At 37.2% G+C, this 23,056-nt stretch overlaps 1 protein-coding gene across 1 annotated transcript in view; it reads right to left on the minus strand.

The window, feature by feature from the left end:
* Window positions 1-3,801: 3,801 nt before the first annotated feature.
* dner (delta/notch-like EGF repeat containing) overlaps window positions 3,802-23,056 on the minus strand; it is a 23,721-nt gene continuing 4,466 nt past the window's right edge. The window contains exons 2-13 of the mRNA XM_016463228.1: window positions 18,075-18,413; window positions 17,856-17,950; window positions 17,032-17,195; window positions 16,153-16,301; window positions 15,547-15,700; window positions 12,770-12,883; window positions 10,112-10,342; window positions 8,593-8,715; window positions 8,405-8,518; window positions 6,951-7,082; window positions 5,981-6,227; window positions 3,802-4,003 (exon numbers count right to left, since the gene is read on the minus strand). Of these exons, the coding sequence (XP_016318714.1) occupies window positions 3,892-4,003; window positions 5,981-6,227; window positions 6,951-7,082; window positions 8,405-8,518; window positions 8,593-8,715; window positions 10,112-10,342; window positions 12,770-12,883; window positions 15,547-15,700; window positions 16,153-16,301; window positions 17,032-17,195; window positions 17,856-17,950; window positions 18,075-18,413 (1,974 nt within the window). The 3' untranslated portion in view covers window positions 3,802-3,891. The remainder of the gene's footprint in view (window positions 4,004-5,980; window positions 6,228-6,950; window positions 7,083-8,404; window positions 8,519-8,592; window positions 8,716-10,111; window positions 10,343-12,769; window positions 12,884-15,546; window positions 15,701-16,152; window positions 16,302-17,031; window positions 17,196-17,855; window positions 17,951-18,074; window positions 18,414-23,056) is intronic.

The following is a 23,056-nucleotide window of genomic DNA, read 5'->3' on the forward strand; positions in this document are numbered from 1 at the left end:
CCCCCCCCCCCCCTTCTCAATCAGGACCCCGATTGTGCCCTCGTACCGCCAGTACCCCCCTGCCCCGCCAGAGGTCTGTGACACCCATAGTAGCCCACACATTTGGTTCAAAGAGAATATTTAAAAGTGCAAGTTTTTCTGGTCTTAGAGTTTATACAATAGCTATGGATGCCACTGACTCGCACACATATTTTACCTATTATTCATTTATTCCACAATCAAAAAAGTGAATACTCTTCAGATGAATTCATTTCAAGTGAATGCAACATTTTTTAAAAAGCACAATATTTTAGTGGTAAAACCTACACTGCATCATACACTGTATATATATTTTTCTGTTAATCCTATAACTATGTATGCATTAATGTACACTACAGGATTTCATATTTTCTACATGTAGCAGAACAATGGCATTCATCTCTATTCTGAACCAGAAACTTCTTAAAATAAAATGAGAGGTCAAACACTTAAGGGGGTCAAAAGGGACCGTAGTCTGTCTCCAAAGTCAAAGCCATCAAAAGTGTGTCCTTTCTTCCCTGCAGTGGGGGGGATTTCTGAGTGGCCAGAGCATCATCATAGTACACCATTCTTACAGATGTTTACTTTCAGAACATCTGGAGCCCACACAAGCTCACTGAAGGGTCTAGGACATCGTTTGAACTCCATATAAGGGCATGACCAGCTGGGGGATATTCCATGCACAGCCAGTCAAAGGCATTCCGGCTGTGGAAAACACATCCTCTCTCTTACCGTCTGCATCTGAGTGTGTGTTTCTCATCTTGAGACATGAGACATGATTACAACACTGAATGCTTTTACAAATGCCAAGTTTGCTTTGTGCACTACAGGGAAAGTGGTTATGAGTTTGGACTGCTTGGAGAGATAAAGCGTGTTTGTGTGTGTATGAGACTTACCATCTGTTCTTTGGGTTAAAGAAAACACGTCTGATGTGCGCGGCATCTTCCAAAACGTCTTGTTCCCTGTGATATGAAGTTACATGTAGTGCTTCCTTATCTACAATTAAATATCTACAACATGTACTAATCACTTTCATTATTAGAAACATCCATCAGGATTTGTATTTTTAAGGTTCATTGTATCTTGTCTCGTTTATCATGTTAAACATCCAAGCATTAAAACAGGCTTTAGGATTTCACTTTAACTTTTATTAACACATCATTCCACATATATAACCAAATGGGTGTTATCTTTATCTAACAAAAACAGTGCTTGGGTTAGAAGCTTCCCTTTAGTACTGATCCTAGACCAGTTTACAGTACCCACAGCCTTGAAGTGATCATTCATCTAAAGATGAAGATCCAATCTTTACTAGCTCTCATGCTCTTAATTTCCGATCTTCTGTAGAACACTAAAACAGGATATTTGGAGAATGTCCAAGCTGTGATATACCTGGGTTCATCTCCAAAATGGACAAAACACAGTAAAAAAAAACCCAAAAAGTCTCCCAAATCTCATTCACCCTCAATTCAAAATATTCAAACAGCGAGATCAGCCATAAGAAACCTGAACCAATTGTATTAGATATCATTCAAACCAAACCAAATGTGGCACAATGCTTCTTGAGGCGCAATGTTTTGATACTTACAAACATGAATGAGATTTGAAAGCTACGATGGAGATCTTGTATTTCACTCTGCTCATCATACAGTTTTATCATATGGTTTCAGAATACCTTTAATATAGTGCATGTGTCATATGGACTACTGTTATGGTGCTTTTTCTTTTTTTTACAGTACTTTCATTGCATGAAAAAAGAGCAGCTTGGACATTCTGCAAAATAATTCCTTTTGTGTTTCACAGAAATAAAATATGGGTTTGGAGCAACATGAGGTAAATTCATTTTTAGGCAAACTATTCCTTTTATTCAGCCATTAAAAGGCATCAGAACTGGTCTCAGATCAGCTACAGTGGGCAACGTCTACCTATCTATACTAAGCAAGAGGATAACCATATATAATACAATGAGTATAAGTAGGAGCAGACATGGAAGATAAGAGAGAAAGGGAGATGGGTAATGGAAAGAATGAAAATATCGCATGAGTACCAATCCAGCCATATGCAAATGAAGAGAAAGTGAGCGATAGAGAGCTGGAACCCAATGCAGGAACACCAGAAGCGCATGTCAGAAATACACCGGTCTTAACCAGACTCCAGGACCTGGCAGAGACACTTCTTTTGTTCCAATACTCTTACCATGAGCTCACTAATGTCTCGGTAGATACTAATGGGGAAGGTACAGTAATCTTATTCTTGGAGGCTATTTTTAAGTCAGTTTCGATGCCAATAAACATTCTGTGCAGATTAAAAGTTTCAAAGTTTCCTACTTGTCCACCTTATTTTCCCTACAACTTCCATTACACAGGCAGCATTTTCAGTTCTTGAACTTTCCATGGCTCTCATGCATTACATTCACAATCTTATGATTATGCTTAACAATCTGACAACATGTAAGGCCATGTAAACATGTAAGGCCCCATAAACTGTGTTCTTTATCAAGTAAAGGTCAAAACCCAAATGGCACTCTGTGTAAGAACACCTTTAATAGTGTACAGTTTATTAAACATGTACATGTCTGTTTATATTTTGACGTTGACAGATTATATTTTGATGTTATTTATGAGCAAATTCTTGATAGTTTTTATCGTTTTACTGTATGTCGTTTTACAGACTCATTGGTTTTCATGTATTTTCTAATTCTTTTTAGGTTTTTCTGAATTATTATTATTATTTTTTTGTGGATTAATTTGAGGATTAATTGTTCACCTCAAGACTAGCCATGTGCGCTAACAAAATAAATAGTGTACATTTTTATTTCATGTGGACTTTAACTCTCTATGGTAATCTGTAGCCACATTTTGAAAATTTTGGTGAGATTTTGCAGGGCAAAAAAATGTCCCTTGTCAAGAGTTAAGCGATGAATGAAGCACAGTTCACACAGAAGCCGCTTTCAAATGCAGCGAATTCACATGACCAACTTGAAAACAAGCGAAATCTGAATGGGAAACTTTTTGACCCTCATGTGAAACTCCAGATCGTACAGATTCCTATTGAAACGAGTGGATTTCGCTTGCAAATGTTTGTCTAGCAGCAGTAAATGTGACCGCACCTTAGGGAGCTTTGCAGGTGTACTGGAACAGAGAAGTCTTTTCAAGTTACGTTCCAAAAAACACTATGAAATATAGATCAGGAGTTTTTTTTACTTAGTGAAACGACACCACCAAATATTACTCTTAAAAGCACTTTGTTGTGCTGCCTTCACATGGACAGTGGTATCGTAAGACTTTGCTAACACCAAGTATATGACACAAAAGAGACCACAATGAACAAGAAGAAATAAACAGCAAACAGAGTAATGCTGAACCATTGATCCTATCCATGCACCAGTGAGGCAACCTACATCATCTTATCTTTTAATTCTTCTGTATAAAGTTACAGTTTAACTGTGCTGTGAGCTCTATTACTCTAATTTTACAGCTTTTGCTTGGACTGCTGCTATCAAATTTGTAATCAGAGTCTAGAGGGTGGGAGGGTTCGGTTAAACGCCCCCCTCACACACATTTTGCGACAAAGCTTTTTATTCGTCTACTCACATTCCACGAAATATTTGCGGCTGCAAACAAAGCACATTTGTTTGGGATTATTCCATTAAACTAATTCTGTGCAGCACTCCTAGTGCCTGATGTGAATTTAAAGCTTCATGGTTTACAATGATAAAATATATCAATTTCAAAAGTTTTTTAAAGGTTTGATTCATTTTTGAAACCTATTCTCTGGAAATAAATACTGCACGGATTGACTCATTTTAAAGGCTGGAATAGTGACTGTGTGTTTGCAGTGTGTGTGTGTGTGTGTGTGTGCAGATGTATTGCCTCACAAATCTTTCGTTTTAATGAGTGCGACTAGAGGCTTGTCATCAGGGCTGTAATCTTCATAACTGATGGGAGTCGCATCATACATTGCTGGTCTGGATTTCTTCCCAAACCTGTAACACACACAACGGAATAGGACTGAAACATTAAGTCGATATTATCGATAACATCAACAATAAAAAAATTGTCAACAAATGTTTTTGTTTTCGCTTGTTGACCTAATGTAAAGGCCTGTAATAACGTGGTTTGACCAGCGTGGCGCTGTAGCGCAAGACTGTAATTCAGCCCTCCCGGCTCCAATCCAACAGAAGACGACACGCTTATGAGAAGTGCAAATGAAACGTTAAAGGTGCTGTATGTACGTTTTTGACTCTACTAAAGCATAAAAATACCATAATATGTTTGCAGATATTTAAGAAACATGCTAAGTTAACATACTTGTTTATCTGAAAAACAATGCTACAGTCAGTTATTCTCCTTTGAAAATGTGCGTTCCGGGCCGGAATGTCGGTCTCTGTCTTGGTTTGTGAAACCCGCCCACTGCCAGTTTACCCAATTGTTTTTCGGGACCCCGGGTTGTCAGTTGGCAGAAAACACAGCGTATTTAATTTCATTCATCGTCAAGTGCGCTCGTTCCTGTTGGTGTCGTCAATCTGGCAACCTGCATGTGCATCAAGTCTGAGGAGGAGGGGCCAGGTGAAAAAAAACCCCTCTCCAATATTTTGAATTTGGACTGCAATACCTAGTTCAACCACTCGGTGTCAATCCTACATACAGCACCTTTAAGAAAGCATTTGATCATAGCGATGTGGATGTTTGCACAAGCTCTGCAATTGGCACTCCAGTCAAGTCACATCACGTTTATTTATATAACGCTTTATGCAATAGATTGCTTTAAAGCAAGCAGCTTTACAGTATTAAAGGTAGGGCAGGTGATTTCGGAGAGGCTAGCAATAGCATGCCAGCTTTGAAAGCATAAGATCCCACCCTCCCTGCATAATCACTCTCCAAAGCACACGAATGCGCAGAGGCTAACCAGCGACACGATGAGAGACGGCATTGGTGGAGGGGTGAATGCACCTTTAAGAAAGCATTTGATCATAGCGATGTGGATGTTTGCACAAGCTCTGCAATTGGCACTCCAGTCAAGTCACATCACGTTTATTTATATAACGCTTTATGCAATAGATTGCTTTAAAGCAAGCAGCTTTACAGTATTAAAGGTAGGGCAGGTGATTTCGGAGAGGCTAGCAATAGCATGCCAGCTTTGAAAGCATAAGATCCCACCCTCCCTGCATAATCACTCTCCAAAGCACACGAATGCGCAGAGGCTAACCAGCGACACGATGAGAGACGGCATTGGTGGAGGGTTGAATGCAATGCTGTCAGATTATCTCATGTCTCATTCACCGGTGAGAAAACTTTAGAGTATAAAGTGCATAATATTACAATAATAACACCTTCCATTCTCGCTCGGGCTGCAATAGCGTAATGAAACACGCTGAAGTATCATCTCTGCACGAAAAGAGTGCGCGGAGGTTTATTGACAGGCAGGTAGGACAGCGTATCTTAGTCCTCGGACTGAGGGATATGATTGGACGAACACGCCTTCCACAGATGATATAAATACATTTAGACCACTTAACTTGATTGCTATTGGGATGTGAAGAGACTTTCAACCAGCAAAACAAAAAATGTTTTTGAACCAAATCACCTACCTTGCCTTTAAACATGTCACTTTCAGTTAGAATTACAACTTTATTTTCTGCTATAAAGCAGCTCTATATGTATATAAATATGTATAGAATATGTATAACTTAATATTTAAATGACTTGCAAAAGCTGAATAATCAATCAAAGCCTACTGATTAATCTGTGAAATAATCGATTAGTTGATTAATCGTTCTAATAATTGTTCGATTAATCGATTATAACAAGAATTGTTGTTTGCAGCCCTACAAAGAAACAGTCTCATTTTCTCATTCATTAAGTTGTACTGGAAAGAGCAGCCTGAACATTCTTTAAAACAGCTTCTTTTGTGTTTCACAGAAGAAAACATTAAAAAAAAGTAATATAAAATAATATATTACCTCGCGTGGCGAATGGAGGCGATAGCATTGCTGAAATCGCTGTCAATACTGTGGCAGTTGTAAAACTCCTGGTAGGCATGACGGGACGAGCCCTGGTACTCGATGCGGCTGATGCGACAGATGCCAACGATGAGGATGATGAGCATCAAGACGAAAGCCACACACAGAGCGCCGATGATTATGTACAGAGAGTGACGAGGCATGTTGGTCAGCGAGTCGACCGGCTGAGCCATCTTCCACTGCAGATCTGAAAGAAAGATGAGAAGGATGAAGAAAGAGAGACAAGAAAGTGTTATTGGGTGTCTTCCTGAGAAAAAACTTGCCACTATGCTATGTGGTTGCTAAGGACTTCTGTTATAATGTTGCTAGGGTGTTCTGGATAGTTGCTAGGGGGTTCTGGGTGAACAATGCAGTTCTTTACATTTACAACAGCAGTCTAGAATGAAATGCTAGCAGTCTGATGAAATGCTTTAATAACAGCCACAGACTGAGCGACAGCTAGCAAGGAAATATACACACCCATAAACACAGTGGGATATTCCTGAGAATCTCTGAATGGCAAGTTATTTCAGAGAGTCACATGGCTCCGCCTCCTCGCACGTCACAGTCGTTCCACAATGATGTGAGCGGGCGGACCGTGAGGAGGTTCACAGGACACTAATGGTGCCGAGTCACAGCTGCCATAAAAGGCAGGAGCACGTCACTCCTCAGAGGATCCGCTCTCTACCCCTGTGCATACATAACGCTGTCCTTGAGGCCTAAGTCATCATGGAAAAATATCTGAACTGCCACAAGCAGAGCAAGAACACCACGTCCCTTTAAGTCGCTGCCCCCATGGACAATTTTAAATCATATTTGTGTTTTTGTTATGAATAAAATAATTATAAATAAATCATTCCTGAAGCATTTCCCTTCACCCCTTGCAATAACTGTGTAGTGTTTGTAGGTCAGAAGGCCGGCGTAAACTCACGGATCTCACAGCTTCCGCCGACCCAGCCGGGAGGGCAGTGACAGGTGTAGCCGTTTGATTGGTCGATGCAGGTGCCGCCATGGTGACAGGGGTTACTCTCACACTGGTTGACGTCAACCTCACAGTTGTCGCCTACAAAGAGACAAAAAAGTGTTTGAGACAGAATACAGACCTACTATCACTATTCCTCTCAAAATACTCAATAGCTATGTTTGGGAAAGCATACTAGCCTGCTGGATGCTGCATACTGCATACTGTGCAGTACACATGTAAAACAATGCAAGAGCAAGTTATCTTGAAAAAAAAAATATATATATTTTTGCATGTTTAGTCCAATTTGTGTGAAAATGTCTTAATGGCTGTCTGATCCAATAGCGGTGGAAATTGATAGTTGAACACAATGCATTGTGAGATACGGTATATTGTGAAGTGTGTCATATTGCACACTTACACTGGCAAATGTATTAGGTTAGGGATTTTCCAACTGGGGGGCTGCTAGGGGGTCAACAGACAAAAAAAAAAAGTAAAATTAAATAATAAAAATAAGATTACACAAAATAAAAATTTGATTATAATAAATATTTTTATTAAAAATAAATAAAACATGTAAATAAATAAACAAACAAACAAATACTACATCTAACAGTATAGTACTATAGGCAAAAAAGGTAAAAAAAAATGATAAAACGGATATTTCCGGTCCTTGATTCTGATTGGTTGAGCCACGTTCGAAGCTGTTGTAAATTACACTACAAACATACACCTTTGTTTACTTCTGTGTGCTGCTCGGCAAACACTTTGTTGGAACCACAACTGTTTTTACAGTGAATTTATAACAGCTAAGGGGCGTTTTTAGGCACTCCGCGAAAATATTTGCTCTGTTTTATTCTGTGAAACCTTAATACGTATATGGAATAACTGTTTTATAATAAAGCAATAAGCCCCAACAAGCCATGGTTTACAGTGAATTTATAACAGCTAAGGGGGTTTTAGGCACTCCGCTTCGTGTCGTGCCTAAAAACGCCCCTTAGCTGTTATAAATTCACTGTAAACCATAGCTTCTTGGGGCTTATTGTTTTATTAAATAACATTACACAAAATAAAAATTTAATTACAATTTTTTTTAATTAAAATAAATAAATACTACATCTAACAGTACAGTACTACATGTAAAAAGTATCTTAACACTTTTATTAATATTGCTAAATATTTGCCCAATTATTAGAAAGTAAATATTTATGAAATAATATTTTACACAATATAATTTTTTCACAATATAAACTTTATTAATTAAAATATATAGCTGCCTTTTAAAATCTTGCACAAGTATGATCATATTTAGAGGTCTGTGGCTTCTAATAGATTGAAAATCCCAATATTAGCAGTAGGAGTTATTCCGAACACAGATAAAGACACAAATATATCATACAATCATAAACAAACACAATATTCACCCATATATCCTGGAGGACACACACAGGATGTGTTTCTTTCTCCACTGTCACAGTGTCCTCCATTCTGGCACCTGAGCCTCAGACAGGGGTCCTTATATATCTCACAGTGCTTACCTGAAATAACCCACATCACATTAATCACGTCGTTTTTTTACTTACATTTTTAACTCCGAGTGCATTAAACGCACCTGTGAACTGTGGGACACAGATGCACTCGTAAGCATTGATCAGGTCTCTGCATGTGGCGTAATTCTGACAGGGAGCAGACACGCATTCATTATACTCCTCCTCACAGTAAAGACCATGATAACCTAAGAGAATAGATAGAAAAACAGAAAATTGTTGTCTATAGCAGTCAACAGCATGTCATAGATGTGGTTGATAGAGCTTAAGCTGTATTTTAACTTAAATATTCCTAGAGAGCCACTAGAGAGCAGTGTTTAGTTTAGTTGGGGTTTACAGGATTAGGTGAGCAGGAGCAAACTGATGGCACAGATGACTATGAGAAAAAATGTTTTTTTTTTTTTTCTGTATTGTGTATATTGATCCATAGATATCGTCCTGTGTATATTATATTGTGAAATGTATGCATGAAAATATTTGACAAAGTAAAGTAACAGCATATAGTAATGTGAGGTGCAAAATGTCTGCATTAAGCATTTCTTGGCTCTTCCAAACACACACACACACACACACACACACACATACACACACATGATGAACACTACATTATTTTACATATTACTTTGTTTTGAGTGGCTATGCAGCTGCTAGGGTGTCAAGTGTGGTTGCTAGATGATTATTTACTGTTTTAACTCAAAAGAACCCACCAACAAATATCTATGATTTTCTCCATAAATGGCTCCATTCCCTTCTTCATTGTAAGAATATGAGATTTCTTTTTCATTTAGCATGTGAAAACTTTGGAGTAAAGGATCTGTTTAAATCGCTAACCCCAAGTAAGAGCAATAATAATAGTGATGCTAAAGATCAAAGTAAAAACACTGAACACAGAGCATTTCAAAGTATACCGCATTTCTCGCAAACGCATTTCTCTCCAGAAGTTACGATTACTGATGAAATTGTCTTGGGTTGTTCAAACTTTTTATGCATTTTGGCCGGTCATTCACATGAAAATGCAAACTTTTGAAAATGTTTTTAAAGTGCAAGTTTTTTAAAACAATACAATTATCGTCCGGTGTAATCTACAAAAATTTGATTTTCATGAAAACGCTGGCTGAGGTCACGCGCATACTGGTTAGGGTTAGGGTTAGGGTTAGGGTTAGGGTTAGTGCAGTACATGCATACTATGATGATACTGAAAATTACGTAAACCCAGGCCCAGAATGCTGCCCTTAAATCATTTGATCATTTGTTTTGCTGAGGACCATTTTGTGTTTACTGAGAGTGCAAATCTCAGCAATCCCACAGGAACGGGCATTTGTCGTCAGAAGTGTCGTCTTCATAGCGCAATCCCATTGAGCATTACTTGCAATCCCCCCAGAGAATGTTTAGGTCCCATCGGACACCTCTTGTCAGAGCGGGGTGATAGACTGATCTGGCTGCACAGCTGGTGCAGTCACACTTCACAGACAATGATGTCTGTGCACGCAATACACAGGAGGCAGTTGCCATGGCAACCAGATGGTCTTGGAAGGAATGTAAGGGAGAGGCACAGCTATGAGCAGAACCCAACGAGATCCTCACCTGGTACACACAGGCACCTATAACTAGTGCCGATGCTGCGGCAGATGCCGTGAGCGCATGGGTTGAGGGCGCAGAAGTCCACAAGCTGGGCGCAGGTAGGTCCGGTGAAACTTGTAGGACAGGTGCAGCTGAAGCCCAAACCGGCACCCTGTGCGGAGCAGCTGGCATTATTGTGGCAGGGCCCAGAAGCACAAGGATCAATCTTCTGCTCACACTTGGCACCCTGATACCCTAACAGAGAGAAAGAGGAAGAGACTAAGATGTGCAGTATTGCATAAAGAAACCAGTTTGAGTCTGATGCAGTTCATTCGATCTGAATCATGTAGCCTTCAATCTCAATAACCACTATAGAAAATTACAGCCATGAAGAACGTGAGAGAACATCTACTATTCAAAGATGAGAAAACCCGTGAACACGGATGAGATTTTATGTGACAGTATTTGACAGATGTTGCTACCATTTAAAGTCACAATGAAATGGAAGTAGCGACAGATCTGTTCTTACACATTGTGACAAACATCTGAGCATAAAGGATTATTGAAAAAGAATAAAATGTAGAGCGGCTGTTGACTGGATGTTGAGATCTGGGTGTGGCATTCTGAGATGAATGTGATCTTGTAGGGGTGGGTTCAAGTTCAGATTTATCAGTTGTTTGTTTAAAAAGTCAGTAAAAAGAAAGACCATATGTCAAGACAACCAGAATTCTGCATACAAGCGTGTGCAGGCACACATGTACAGTACAGTGTATGTTTGTTTTTGTGGATTTGTAGTCTCTTCTAACATGAACGCACCAGCAGATTACAAGCTTGGAGGCTATGATCCCCCCCAATAAATGTCATTCACACACAGAGAAATAGAGCTCAGTGCGCCGATCCGCCCACAGTTTCCCTTACGGAAGCAATTTCATGTATTATCTTAATGAAACTCTCTCAGCCTGACAGAGCCGACATGAATGTGCTTCACTGCCAGTATTAGAGGAATAGTTCTCCCCAAAATAAAAATGCTGTCATTATTTATTCATCCTCCTGTTGTTCCAAACCTGTATGCTCTTATTTTTTTCAAAAACTATGACAGGTCACATACCATTATCTTAATGAAACTCTCTCAGCCTGACAGAGCCGACATGAATGTGCTTCACTGCCAGTATTACAGGAATAGTTCTCCCCAAAATAAAAATGCTGTCATTATTTATTCATCCTCCTGTTGTTCCAAGCCTGTATGCTCTTATTTTTTTCAAAAACTATGACAGGTCACATACCACGACTGTGAAGCTCCAGCAAAAAAGCACCTTAACAGTCGTCCATTTAACTTGTGTACTATTTCATTTTTCTGAAGTCAAATGTACATGTAAGCTCAAATCAATGTCAGTTTGGATGACCAAACGTCACAGACATCAGACATCAGACATCACACAATTGGTAGTACCATATTTCATCTGAGAGCTTCATCGAAGCGGAATATTTGCAGCGAATACGGCTTCAGAAGACTTGGAGCATAGCGCATGAGTAATTTGGACTACTTTTATAGTGCATTTATGGCAATTCATAAATGTGAATATTACCAACTGTGATTGTATGATAAACTGCTTTGAAAAAATCATCCAATTGTGTTCCACTGAAAGAATACATTTACAGGAGGAGAATAACCAATTTTGCTTCATTCACAGTATACAATGCCATGTTTATTAGAAAGCTACAGGTAGGTAGAGCAGAGGAGAAATGCCAAGTTAATTGGTTTAGGGTTGTAGAGTGGTTAACTGCTGGTGGATAAGGAATGTCTTCAACTGCATCTTGAAAATTGTGATGTTTCAGCAGTTGGAGTGAAGGCTTGTAGCTCATTTCAACAGAGAGGAGAAGAAAGGGTGAAGGCTCTGGAAAGTGACTTTGTAAAAGTTAAAAAATAAAAGCATACAGATATAAAACAACATGTAGAATAATTAAAGAATTTTCGTTTGTTGATTGAACTATGTTTTGAATGGTACTAAAGGTTAGATTCCAGCCGGATGCCTTTCATTGCTGTTTGCGGTCGTTTCTATTACCTTTTAGAGTTTCAATGGATGTTTTAGCCCTGAGATGCCGAAATAGCTATTAACTGCCTCATGAGGTTGTTGAAATATTAAAAGCCGTACCCTGAGCTGCACCACACTAATTAAAAATGTGCTAATGGTGCCACTTTCCTTATTGTTTCAGCATTCCTTGTTTCAAACGGTGGTGTAGGGTGCCTGTTCACACCACAAGATTAATATTTCAGTGCATTTCTGCCACCAAAGTTCAGAGGACTTCTATCAAATTTATTTTCTTGTCTGATTCTAGTGCTTCTTTAGGGAGCAGAAGTGGTTGTGTCCCTGTTCTATCTGCTGACTGAGAGTGCGCCCTGGTTAGAGAGAGAGCTAGTGCTGAAAGTACAGTCCTCCTGAGAGAGAGGGCAGCGCTGGGCCGTGCTTCACGATTAATTGGAAGAAAGAAAGAGAGTTTAAAAAAGCAACTCTCTGACACACTTAGAGAGAGCAAGAGGAGAAGGAACAGAAATAGAGCTTGAATCAGGACGATTCAAGCTTAACACACACATACACTTCCAAACATACACATAGAGACAAGCACACAACAGATTTAATCGTGTCAGACATGATTTCATGAGAGGAGGCTATTAATAAGTACCTTCAGCACAATAGCAGTGAGGTCCTTCTAGGCTGCTGGAGCAAGTGGCTCCGTTCCTGCAGGGTCCAGAAACACAGTGATCGACCAATGACTGACAACGGTCTCCCTCAAAACCTAAAACACACACACAGATTGTATCACATATCAGAATTTAAAAACACATTCAATTTTAATACATCATACACACTAGAGATTGACCAATTATCGGTTTTAGCGACCGATAATAGCTTTTCCTTAATGGTAATCAAATATCAATATCGGTCAATCTCTAATATACCTGCACACATTTGATTTTGATGGGAACTTTGTTTTTATATTGAGCTAAAGATATTTTTATCCCTAAAACGAAATCTCATAAAAATACGTAACACATCTTCATTTAAAAACTCATTCAATTTTAATGCATCGTACAAACTAGAGATTATCGGTAACCGATAATCGGTTTTAGCAACCGATAATAGCTTTTCCTTAATGGTATATCGGGTTGGCGATATCAGATCCACCAATATTATAAATAAACGTGTTTAAAAATATGGGTGACTGACAGCGTTTGAAAAGATGTGCTTGTCATTTGCTACAGATGCCCTATTCAGTTTAAAGACTCAAAATAGTACTGTCAGCAAGTATTTTATAACCTATTCTAGACGGCAACAAAAATATTAATATTAAATGTAATTTGAAAGGGACCGTATTTACTATTTTCTTTGCAACTTCTGACAATGTATAATTATTCCAGGGAACTAGCTGCTTTTGTTTTTTTATGATTGTTAAAATAAAACATTGAATGTATATCAGTTCTGCATATCAGTTATCAGACATATAAACAGTCAAATAATTGGCATTGGTATCAGTCAAATATCAAATATCAATATCAGTCAATGTCTAATACACCTGCACACATTTGAGTTTGATGGGAACTTTGTTTTTATATTGAGCTAAAGATATTTTTATCCCTTAAACTAAACCTTACAAAAACACATAACACATCTTAATTTAAAAACACATTCAATTATAATGCATCGTACAAACTAGAGATTGACCGATAATCGGTTTTCCTTAATCCACCGACAATGTATAACAATGCATAATTATTCCAGGGAACTAGTTGTGTTTGCATGATTTTAAATTTTTTAATTTTGCATATCAGTTTTCAGACAAATAAACATACAAACAATCGCATTGTTATCGGTTTTTAAAAACATCTATATCGGTCAATCTCTAATACACAAGCAAACTTTTTTTTGCTTGGAACTTTCCTATGAGTTCTACTGTTTTTATAAAAAAAACCTTCTCAAAAACCCTTTTGCACTAAGACATTGAGTTTATTAAGCTGTTTTCCTCGTGGGGATGTTGGTGATTTCAGGTTTTACTATCCTTGTGGGAATATTTAGTGCTTATAATGTTGATAAAACCTGACTCACACACACAAATGGCTGCAGTAAACACAATCTGTTCTTTTCCTTCAGATAAAAACAATGAGAGAAAAAAAATTGAACAAAGCCTTCAGTTATAAATCAACAAGAATCAGTCAGCCAATGTAGGCTTGCTGCTTTTCTTACAACACTGCTAATTAACATAATTTATGCCCTCCTGTGTTCTCCATAATCCTCTTACAGAAATGGACAGAACGGTAAAAAGTGTTTGTTTGTATGCTTCCACTAGACCCTAACAGATATGCCTTCCATCAGCATGTCCATGACAGCATTTCTTAAAAAGGCACAGTTGTTTCTTCTGGAAGGCTTTAAATAACTCAAATAACTGGCTCAAATTAATCTTCATTTACATGATCAAAGGCACAAATCCCCGACCTTCAATGTCTCTTGCTCAACCTTTAGTTTGTTCTTCATTTTCCATTTTTTTCCCCTGCCCTATCTTTTCATTTAAAGCATCATCAGAGCATTAAAGCTCTGTGCTCTGCCCAAGGTTAACCTCCATTATTCACAAAAACAGACACAAGACATATCTACACAATTCATAAGGACATTGCTTCTTGCTAGATTCCTGTTATGCAAATAGAACTTTCATGTTAATATTTTGAATGCATTTAAATGAATAAAAGCACATTGTGGGTGGTTTTCAATGTTTTTAATATAAATGTTTGATGTTTATGTAGAGCTAAATAGGGAAAGGGAATTTTACAGCAAAACTAATAACACTAAATACTGTTCTTTTGATCTTTCTAGTCATCAAAAGCGAGTAATTACATTTGTGCAAAGCTGACAGACTCCCTTGTCATTTATTTATGTTTATGTTCTCCATCTGAAAACATTAAACTTCGTCAATTTAGTTTGCCTGTTGTTAATATTATTGTTGCAGCTGCCATGCCATGTTTTTATTTTTGTGATATGAAGATGAAATGAAATAAAACGAAGTAAAACATTAAATAAATAAAGGTCCTGAATATCAGCTGAAGGACATAGAAACACGGAAATAATTGGCATCTGTATTGGTTATAAAAATGTATGAAAAAAATTATCACGATTTCTACAAAACTATTAAGCATCAGAACTGTTTTCATCATTGACAATAACAATAAATGTTGCTTGAGCATTAAATCAGCATATTAGAATGATTTCTGAAGGATCATGACATTCCAGTCAAAACAAACATTTATTTTAAAAGTTATCATACATTGCACACTAAACAGAGTAAAATCTATCAAATAATGCGATTAAGATCAGAATCCTGTTAACTCTATCGTGGTAATTCAGCCAGGGGACACACATGTCCTGACACAGTTTCCTGAAAATCCCTCAAACACACATAAGCTCACACACCTGGTTGGCAGGTACAGGTGTAGTTTTGTCCTTCATCTCTCTGTGTGAGGTCAGCACAGGTGCCGTTGTTCTCGCAGGGCTTCAGGTGACATGCGTCAAACTCCTCACAGAAGATCCCAGAGTACCCATCATCACACTGGCAGTAAAATGTGTCCTGTGATTCACATTTAAACACACATCATCAAATGTTCACAGAAACTCAGGACAGAAAGCACACAAACTGAACAAAGGTATAACTATTATATCAACACTTTAGAAGGAAAAACAGCAGTACACATTCAGTGGTGCAATACTGGCCTTTCAGTGCTCTAAAAAGATAAAATAATAAGCACATAACAATAGAAAATAGTTATTTAAAATTGTAATAATATTTCACAATCTTACTGTTTTTATTATTAATTAATAAAATAAACACAGCCCTGGGGAATATAATAGACATTTATATAATATTTATAAATCTTACTTTTAAAACTTTTAAAAATCCTAATTTTCATATATATTATAATTTAAACTTACGTAACCACCAAAGAGAACTATTAGCCTTTCAGTGCTCTAAAAAGATAAAATAATAAGCACATAACGCTTATTATGATCTAAGGCCATTACCACAGAGGACTGGGTGATGCATTTTCCTTTTCCAGAGCATTGTGGGTCACTGAATCCACTTCCGGGCTCCATACAGTTATTGGTTTTTACATTGAGATGCAGCCTCAAAGTGACCTCTGGACCAGAGGGTGCACCAACATGCAACACACCTACATGGAGAGAGATAAACAAAAAAGTTCATAGTCGTAGTAGAGAGTAAAAAAATATATATATTTTTTTTTTTTCAAAGAAAGTGCGCGTTAAGCCACAAGAGTGGTTGCCAGGGTGTTGCTATGCAGGTGCTAATGTGTTCTGATTGATTTTAGCTTGTTTTAAGCTTGACTGCTGTGTTTTACGGAAATAAAAACCAAAGTTAGTTATTCAAAGATGATGAATGCACAATTAACAGTTACTATAAAAAAAGATGTTTAAAAGAGATACAAAATTTTGATTATAATTATTATAATTAAATAATAAACAGTATATTCACTTTACTATAATCACAGTATATTATTTACTTTATTTATTACCCCTATTCACCTGTTTTGCCTGTCTTAACCCAGACACATAAATCTAGAAATCTAGATTCACATTTATTATACAAAGCAAATCCATGTAATTAATTTGTAATCATATTGTGGATATTATTTATTATTTCCTTTTACACAACACACACACAGACAGCAATGGCTCAAGGGCAGACATTGTTTGGCTCACAGAATCAAACAGGGTCAAATAAAAGACTCGCAACACTCATCAATGTGTCTGGAAAAATTCTGAATTGCAAACAAGTTGGAAACAGACATTATACACACAGATGTTTCAAAGGCAAAGTCCCAATTTATAGTTTCAAATACAAAAATAGTTTCATACAGTATATTCCTCCACATACACACTTACTGATGAAGTAGTTGTGTCCGAATGGCAGGGACTGGTCAGGGAGCACCAGGCCATCTGAGCTCTGCTGAAACCACATGATTGTACCATCTGCAACAGAGCACTGCTCATAACCAGCCTCACCTACACGCCACAGCACAGCGGAGCCACTTACATTACCCACCAACCTACACACACACACACACACACACACACACACACACACACATACACAGAGAGAGGAAGAGATCTCATCAAAATCAGTCACATGTCAGTATGCAAATGAACTGAAGACAGGAAAAAGATGTAGCACACTGTACAAAGGGAACATAATGGTTAAGAACAAGATACATTTTGACTTATTCTTTTATTATTTATTATCATACTGAAATCATATTAAATGTATAATATTCAATAATTTACTATATTAAAGCTTTTTTTATTTTATTTTATTTATATGATCTAAAATGTATATTTATCTGTTATGTTGGCCAAAAATCATATGAAAAGTACTTTGAAATGATATGGTAAAATTGTCAATGTATCCCAAAAGTGTGGCTATGGTTTAAAATGTATATTTTAATTATATAATCAATCAAACATATAAAATATATAATTGATGAATTATATTTCCATCCATATTTTGATCATTTTTATATATTATTTTTATTTTAAAATTTTTAAATATTTATTATATTCTTTTTGTTTTATATTTTGTTTTGCAGTAGTTCAAGGCTAGAAATATCCATAAATACCACAGAAAGTAAACTAAAACACATTAAAAGCCCACAACTCTTCAATTCTAACATGTCTTTCCAAGAAAAACAGGGCATGAGAAAGTTTCTTACTTCACAGCTGTTTCCTCGGTGACCTCCATGGAAACAGTCATCATTCCGGCAGACTCACCTCCTGCGGTACTCACACATTCGGCTTCATCAGTAACCTACAACACACACAAATAAGCTTCTCACAGGAGTAATCCTGCCTTCCAGACCGGACCCAACTGTCACGACACATCACGCTTACACAAACGCACACTTAATGCATGCAAACGCACACCTGCTCACCTGCTGATCCTCCCACAGTATTTCCACCACTTTCTGACCCGGTTTGGGTCGCCACGGCTCCAGTGTGGGCGGAGCTTGAGTAGTGGTGGGGACTGTGGTTGGCTGAAACACTTGAGTGGTGGTCGCAGGTGTGGCGGGTGTGGCGGGCGTGGCATGTTCCGGTACAAGGCTCTCGGCGAGGTCCCAGGTGGACTCGGACAGGTCAAAGGTCAAAGTAGGCAGGTCACACCGGACCCCGCTGTAACCCTCACTGCACTCGCACACAAACCCATCCCCCTCAACGTCCTGGCTACAGTTGCCATGGAGACAGGGGCTGCTGGCGCATGGATCTGCAAAAAACTGCACCCAATAAAAACAACACGAATGAGAAATGAAAACTGCATCATATTATCAAACATTTTAAACTGCTCCAGTCACACAAAATAGCAGCGAACAATCCAGCTTTTATTTCAGGTAAACATGTATCGACTAACAATCAGTTGGCCTGAAGAATGAGAACTGAGAGCAATTAATATACTGAGATCACAGACGAGCACCGTTATAAATATGAACAATATCAGTAGCGCCGGCCCACTCTGCCCGCAGGAACACCTGCACCAAAATCTACAGCGCTAATTCCTTTAGCTTACAATTATGTAGTGATATTGATACAATTACTCTAATTATGCTCAGTTTCCTTTGGCAGGGACATGCCTTCTTCCCAAGAGATGAAGTAGGACTTATATGTGCCATATTTGTGCATATGTTCATCTGTAAACTATTTATACTCCATATTATGTGTGTTGGCATTACATAAGTAATCTAACATAAAATGCTTCTACTGGATAACAGATGGTATCAAAGAATATCAACAACATACTGTTTGGCTCAGGTAAAATAGCTTCTCCTTATATAATAACAAATACATTTTAGTAATTATTTAAAATGACACATTCAAATGTTACATCACAAATTACTTAGCTGTGAAATCTACAAACCAATGTTCATTGGAAAAACATACGTATGGCAAAATGATATTATGTTTTGTGTCACTTTAAAAGTGAAATGTCCAGTGAGTGGCACTAAAAGCATGTGTCTGAAACAGATAGAAGTGAATCTGGCACTCTTTTGTTACAATGGTTGTTGTACGTATTCAGAAATTAAATGTTCGTTGAGTGGCGCTAAAAAGTTAATGCTCTATCACATTTGCAAATGACGTACCACTTACATTAAACCCAACCCCAAACCTAACCAATAGTGTTAACAAAAGCAAACCTGACATTTGCTGACACAATCATGCCATTTCAGCTTACTTTTATCATGAATTGTGTTTCACAGGACTCCCAAGTGCTTCATATCATAAATCTAATGCTGTACCAGGTGTGCTAACAAGCAAGTTTACTTCATCAGAAATGCCATACATATGGAGTAAATCAGGGATTAAAGTGTTCCGTCGCTACGACGGATTTCCGTTAGTTCATAAAGAGAGTCACTTGCTTCATTCCTGAATGATTCAGCCGTTCGAACGAATCAATTGAATGAATGACTCAGTGATAAAAATCAGTGACTTGCCGCCACCTGCTGACGGATTTAGTTTCATTTTTAGCATATAATTTCAGTTATTTAAATCATATTTCTGTATTCAAAATGTTATATTTAAAACATTAATCTCCACATGAATTTATGAATTTAATTGCACTCATGCTATCTCTGAGCCTCATTAAACTTCTGAAAATGTACCTACAAGCCACTTTTCTGTTCTTCTGTGCCACCTCTGTTGTACAAATTAATTTATTAATACTAATTTCATATGATTGGTAACTTATTTGTCTTATTCTACTTATTATATTGTTTTAAATAGAAATTTTAAAAAGCTTATAAACATAAATTTTTGAATTTGACATAGATGAAAATGATGCCATTACAAAGGTAAAAAGGAATACAAAAATATTAAATGATTTAAATAACTGAAATTATACGCTAAAAATGAAACTAAATCCACCAGCAGGTGGCGGCAAGTCACTGATTTTATCACTGAGTCATTCATTCAATTGATTCGTTCGAACGGCTGAATCATTCAGGAATGAAGCAAGTGATTGTCTTTATGAACTGACGGAAATCCGTCGTAGCGACGGAACACTTTAATCCCTGAGTAAATTGGTATGTTTTTGTAGTTTTGCAGAAATAGAGTATAGGTAGAGGCACATTTTCACATGAGTCTGGGTTGAAAATCCATCAACTGTAAACAATTAAACCCTTTTAGACTGCAGAACGCATGAGATGTTATGTCCTTCTTCACATCTGTCCCTCCAGCCCCCTTATTAAGCTAATCAGTTTACTGGCAATCACAGAGGCACATCTGAAGTGCAGGACAGTACTTCCACTGCACATGTTGAGGGCTACATGTTAGAGGCTCTCCTTGATCTCACCAGCCACAATTGACCCTTCGCAAAAACAAGCCCCGCTTAGTTACTGTTGCTACGTCCAACAAGCCATGACACTCTCACACCACACATCATGCTCTCACGCAGCGAAAAATACATTACGAAGCAAAGACGACATTGACAAAGTGCCGACAGACAAGACAGAGCAGGTTACTTTTGGTATGAAACAAAGTCTCAGCTTTCAAATCTTTAAGAAATTCAAACAATAAATAGCGATTTGTGGCTCTTTAATGTGTGGTGACAGATCGCTGTAGCACCTCCGTTCAAGCGGCACGTGAACAGATCATCTCGTCCTCTTTACAAGTTATAGCACAAAATAAATGTGAGTGAACACCAGAAGGAAATCTGGTTTCAACCACGGAAAGATGTCAATAAACATCATTTTTCAAGCTCAAGTCCACTGACGTTAATCTACTCTCCTGTCCGGTTTGTTTGACGGAAAAAAATGGCAGATTCTGCGTTATGATTGGTCAGATCAAACTCCTGAACTATATGGTCATCTGAATTCTTAATGTGGCTTATTCTGTGTTTAAATGCTGTTGTGTCACTGTTCATCAAGTCCACTTGAGCTTTGACACCTGTAACTGTTGATTTATTTATTTTTTTTATATGTATAAATAGGCAAAGATACATACTATATCAATCCATATGAAGCGTTCAGTTATGGTCAGTACAGGTGGTTTTAGAAGTTCAAGACATTAATGATACATTTGTGTTCAGAACAAATCTATGATTCATTTAAAAAAATGATGCTATTTTTTTTACAGCTAATGGATAGTGGGACAGGTTTTATCCCATGAATCAAGAATCAGTGAGTTGTTTTTCTCCTGCTGTTCTAAATCAGTGTTTCTCAATGGGTGGGTTGTGACCAAAAATTGGGTCACAGGTCTGTTCTGATAACTAACCTAAATACACATAATTCTCTACCAACCATATAATCATGCATTCTTAGGATAGGACTTTTCATGTTCAAGTTGCTCATGTTAATATTGATTTAGCATTTGTAAATAAATGACTATCCGTTTGATTTTAAAGCGTTTTCGGTTGACCGAAGCCATTGACTTCCATAGTATTTGTAAAAAAAAACAACATTCGTCAAAATATCTTCTCTTGCAAAGAAAGAAACTTATATAGGTTTAGAACAACTGAGGTTGAGTAAATTATGACAGAATTTTACATTTTGGGTGATCTCTTTGAGGACATTTTTATTCATCTTGGGGCAAACAATTTAGGTACCATGTAGGCCATCCAATGTACTATTGTTAAAGGGTTAGTTCACCTAAAAATTCACATCCCTGACCTTTGGCTTCTTCAATCTGATTTTAACAGAGAGCCTCCTCTAATGTGAAGAGCTGTGGAGTGGTTTCAACCCAAGACCTCCACCACTGGAGCTGGTGTTTATCCTATAGAGACAGTGTTTAATTTTCTTTCATTGTGATTAAAGAATGTATTTCAAAAACCTTTCAAAACCCCAAAAGGTTGGCTACACTTCATCTTGCAGCAAATACCTCCTCTTTCTCTATTTTTAAAGGTCAAATTGCTACCAAATCATGCTGAAATGTCTCCTCGGACTTGAATAACAACTCACGGATGCAAATTTGAAAAGGGCGAGCTTGTCTTCCTTATTCATAATGTAATTTAAAACAGACGTAAAGTTTTATGATTGAGTTATGACTTTTTAAAATCATTAAGAAATATTTGAATTCTGCGCATTTCTATGAAAGCAAAATTGTACTAAAATAAAAGTTCAAATTAATGCAGATTTTTAAATTGAACACTTTACTTAGATTATTCTTTAAAATAGTTTATTAGAAATTATAAATTAAGAAAATGCAAAAGTTATTTTCAAAATACTTTATATGTAAATTTATGATTCTGCACATTTCTATGATATAAAGCAAAATTGTACAAACAATCTCAAATTCATATTGATTTTTACACTTATCTTTTCACTTAGATTACTGTTAAAATTGTTTATTATAAATTACATTTTAGGAAATGTTTAGACTTTTTCAGGCATTTTATTTGGTATTTATTTTTAGTTACATTTTAATTAATTATATATTCTTTTTTAATTTAGGATTTCATTTTGCATACTAGGATGAAAATGGTGTGAAACAAATTTAGATCCAATGTTTTCAAAGCAGCGTAATCAAAAAATATCTTTAAAATCAGGTTTGGGCTCATATGGTCCCAGGTCTGGTACATATCCAGCAATGCAACATGTTTATAGGTGGGCCATTATTCTAAGAGAAATGTGAGCGAGGTTAGAGCATCTTGCACATGTGACACTTTTTTTAAAACTTTTTTTTTTATGCAGGTAACTCTGTATTTGTGCCATTCCTGTTGACCTGGACAACATGGCACTTTCTCAAAAGCATAATCACAAATCCACTCAAAAAGAACAATGTGTCTTTGTGCACATGTTTGTGTGTTCAGGAAAGAGCACAGAAAGAACAAAATGTTTCTAACACACACACACACACACACACACACACACGCGCACACACACACACACACACATACAGTCAGCTTGAAAACCCACTGCCATCTGACTAT

The sequence above is a fragment of the Sinocyclocheilus anshuiensis genome, unplaced genomic scaffold (genome assembly GCF_001515605.1).
Source record: "Sinocyclocheilus anshuiensis isolate Anshui unplaced genomic scaffold, SAMN03320099.WGS_v1.1 scaffold140, whole genome shotgun sequence".
Classification (NCBI taxonomy): Eukaryota; Metazoa; Chordata; class Actinopteri; order Cypriniformes; family Cyprinidae; genus Sinocyclocheilus; species Sinocyclocheilus anshuiensis.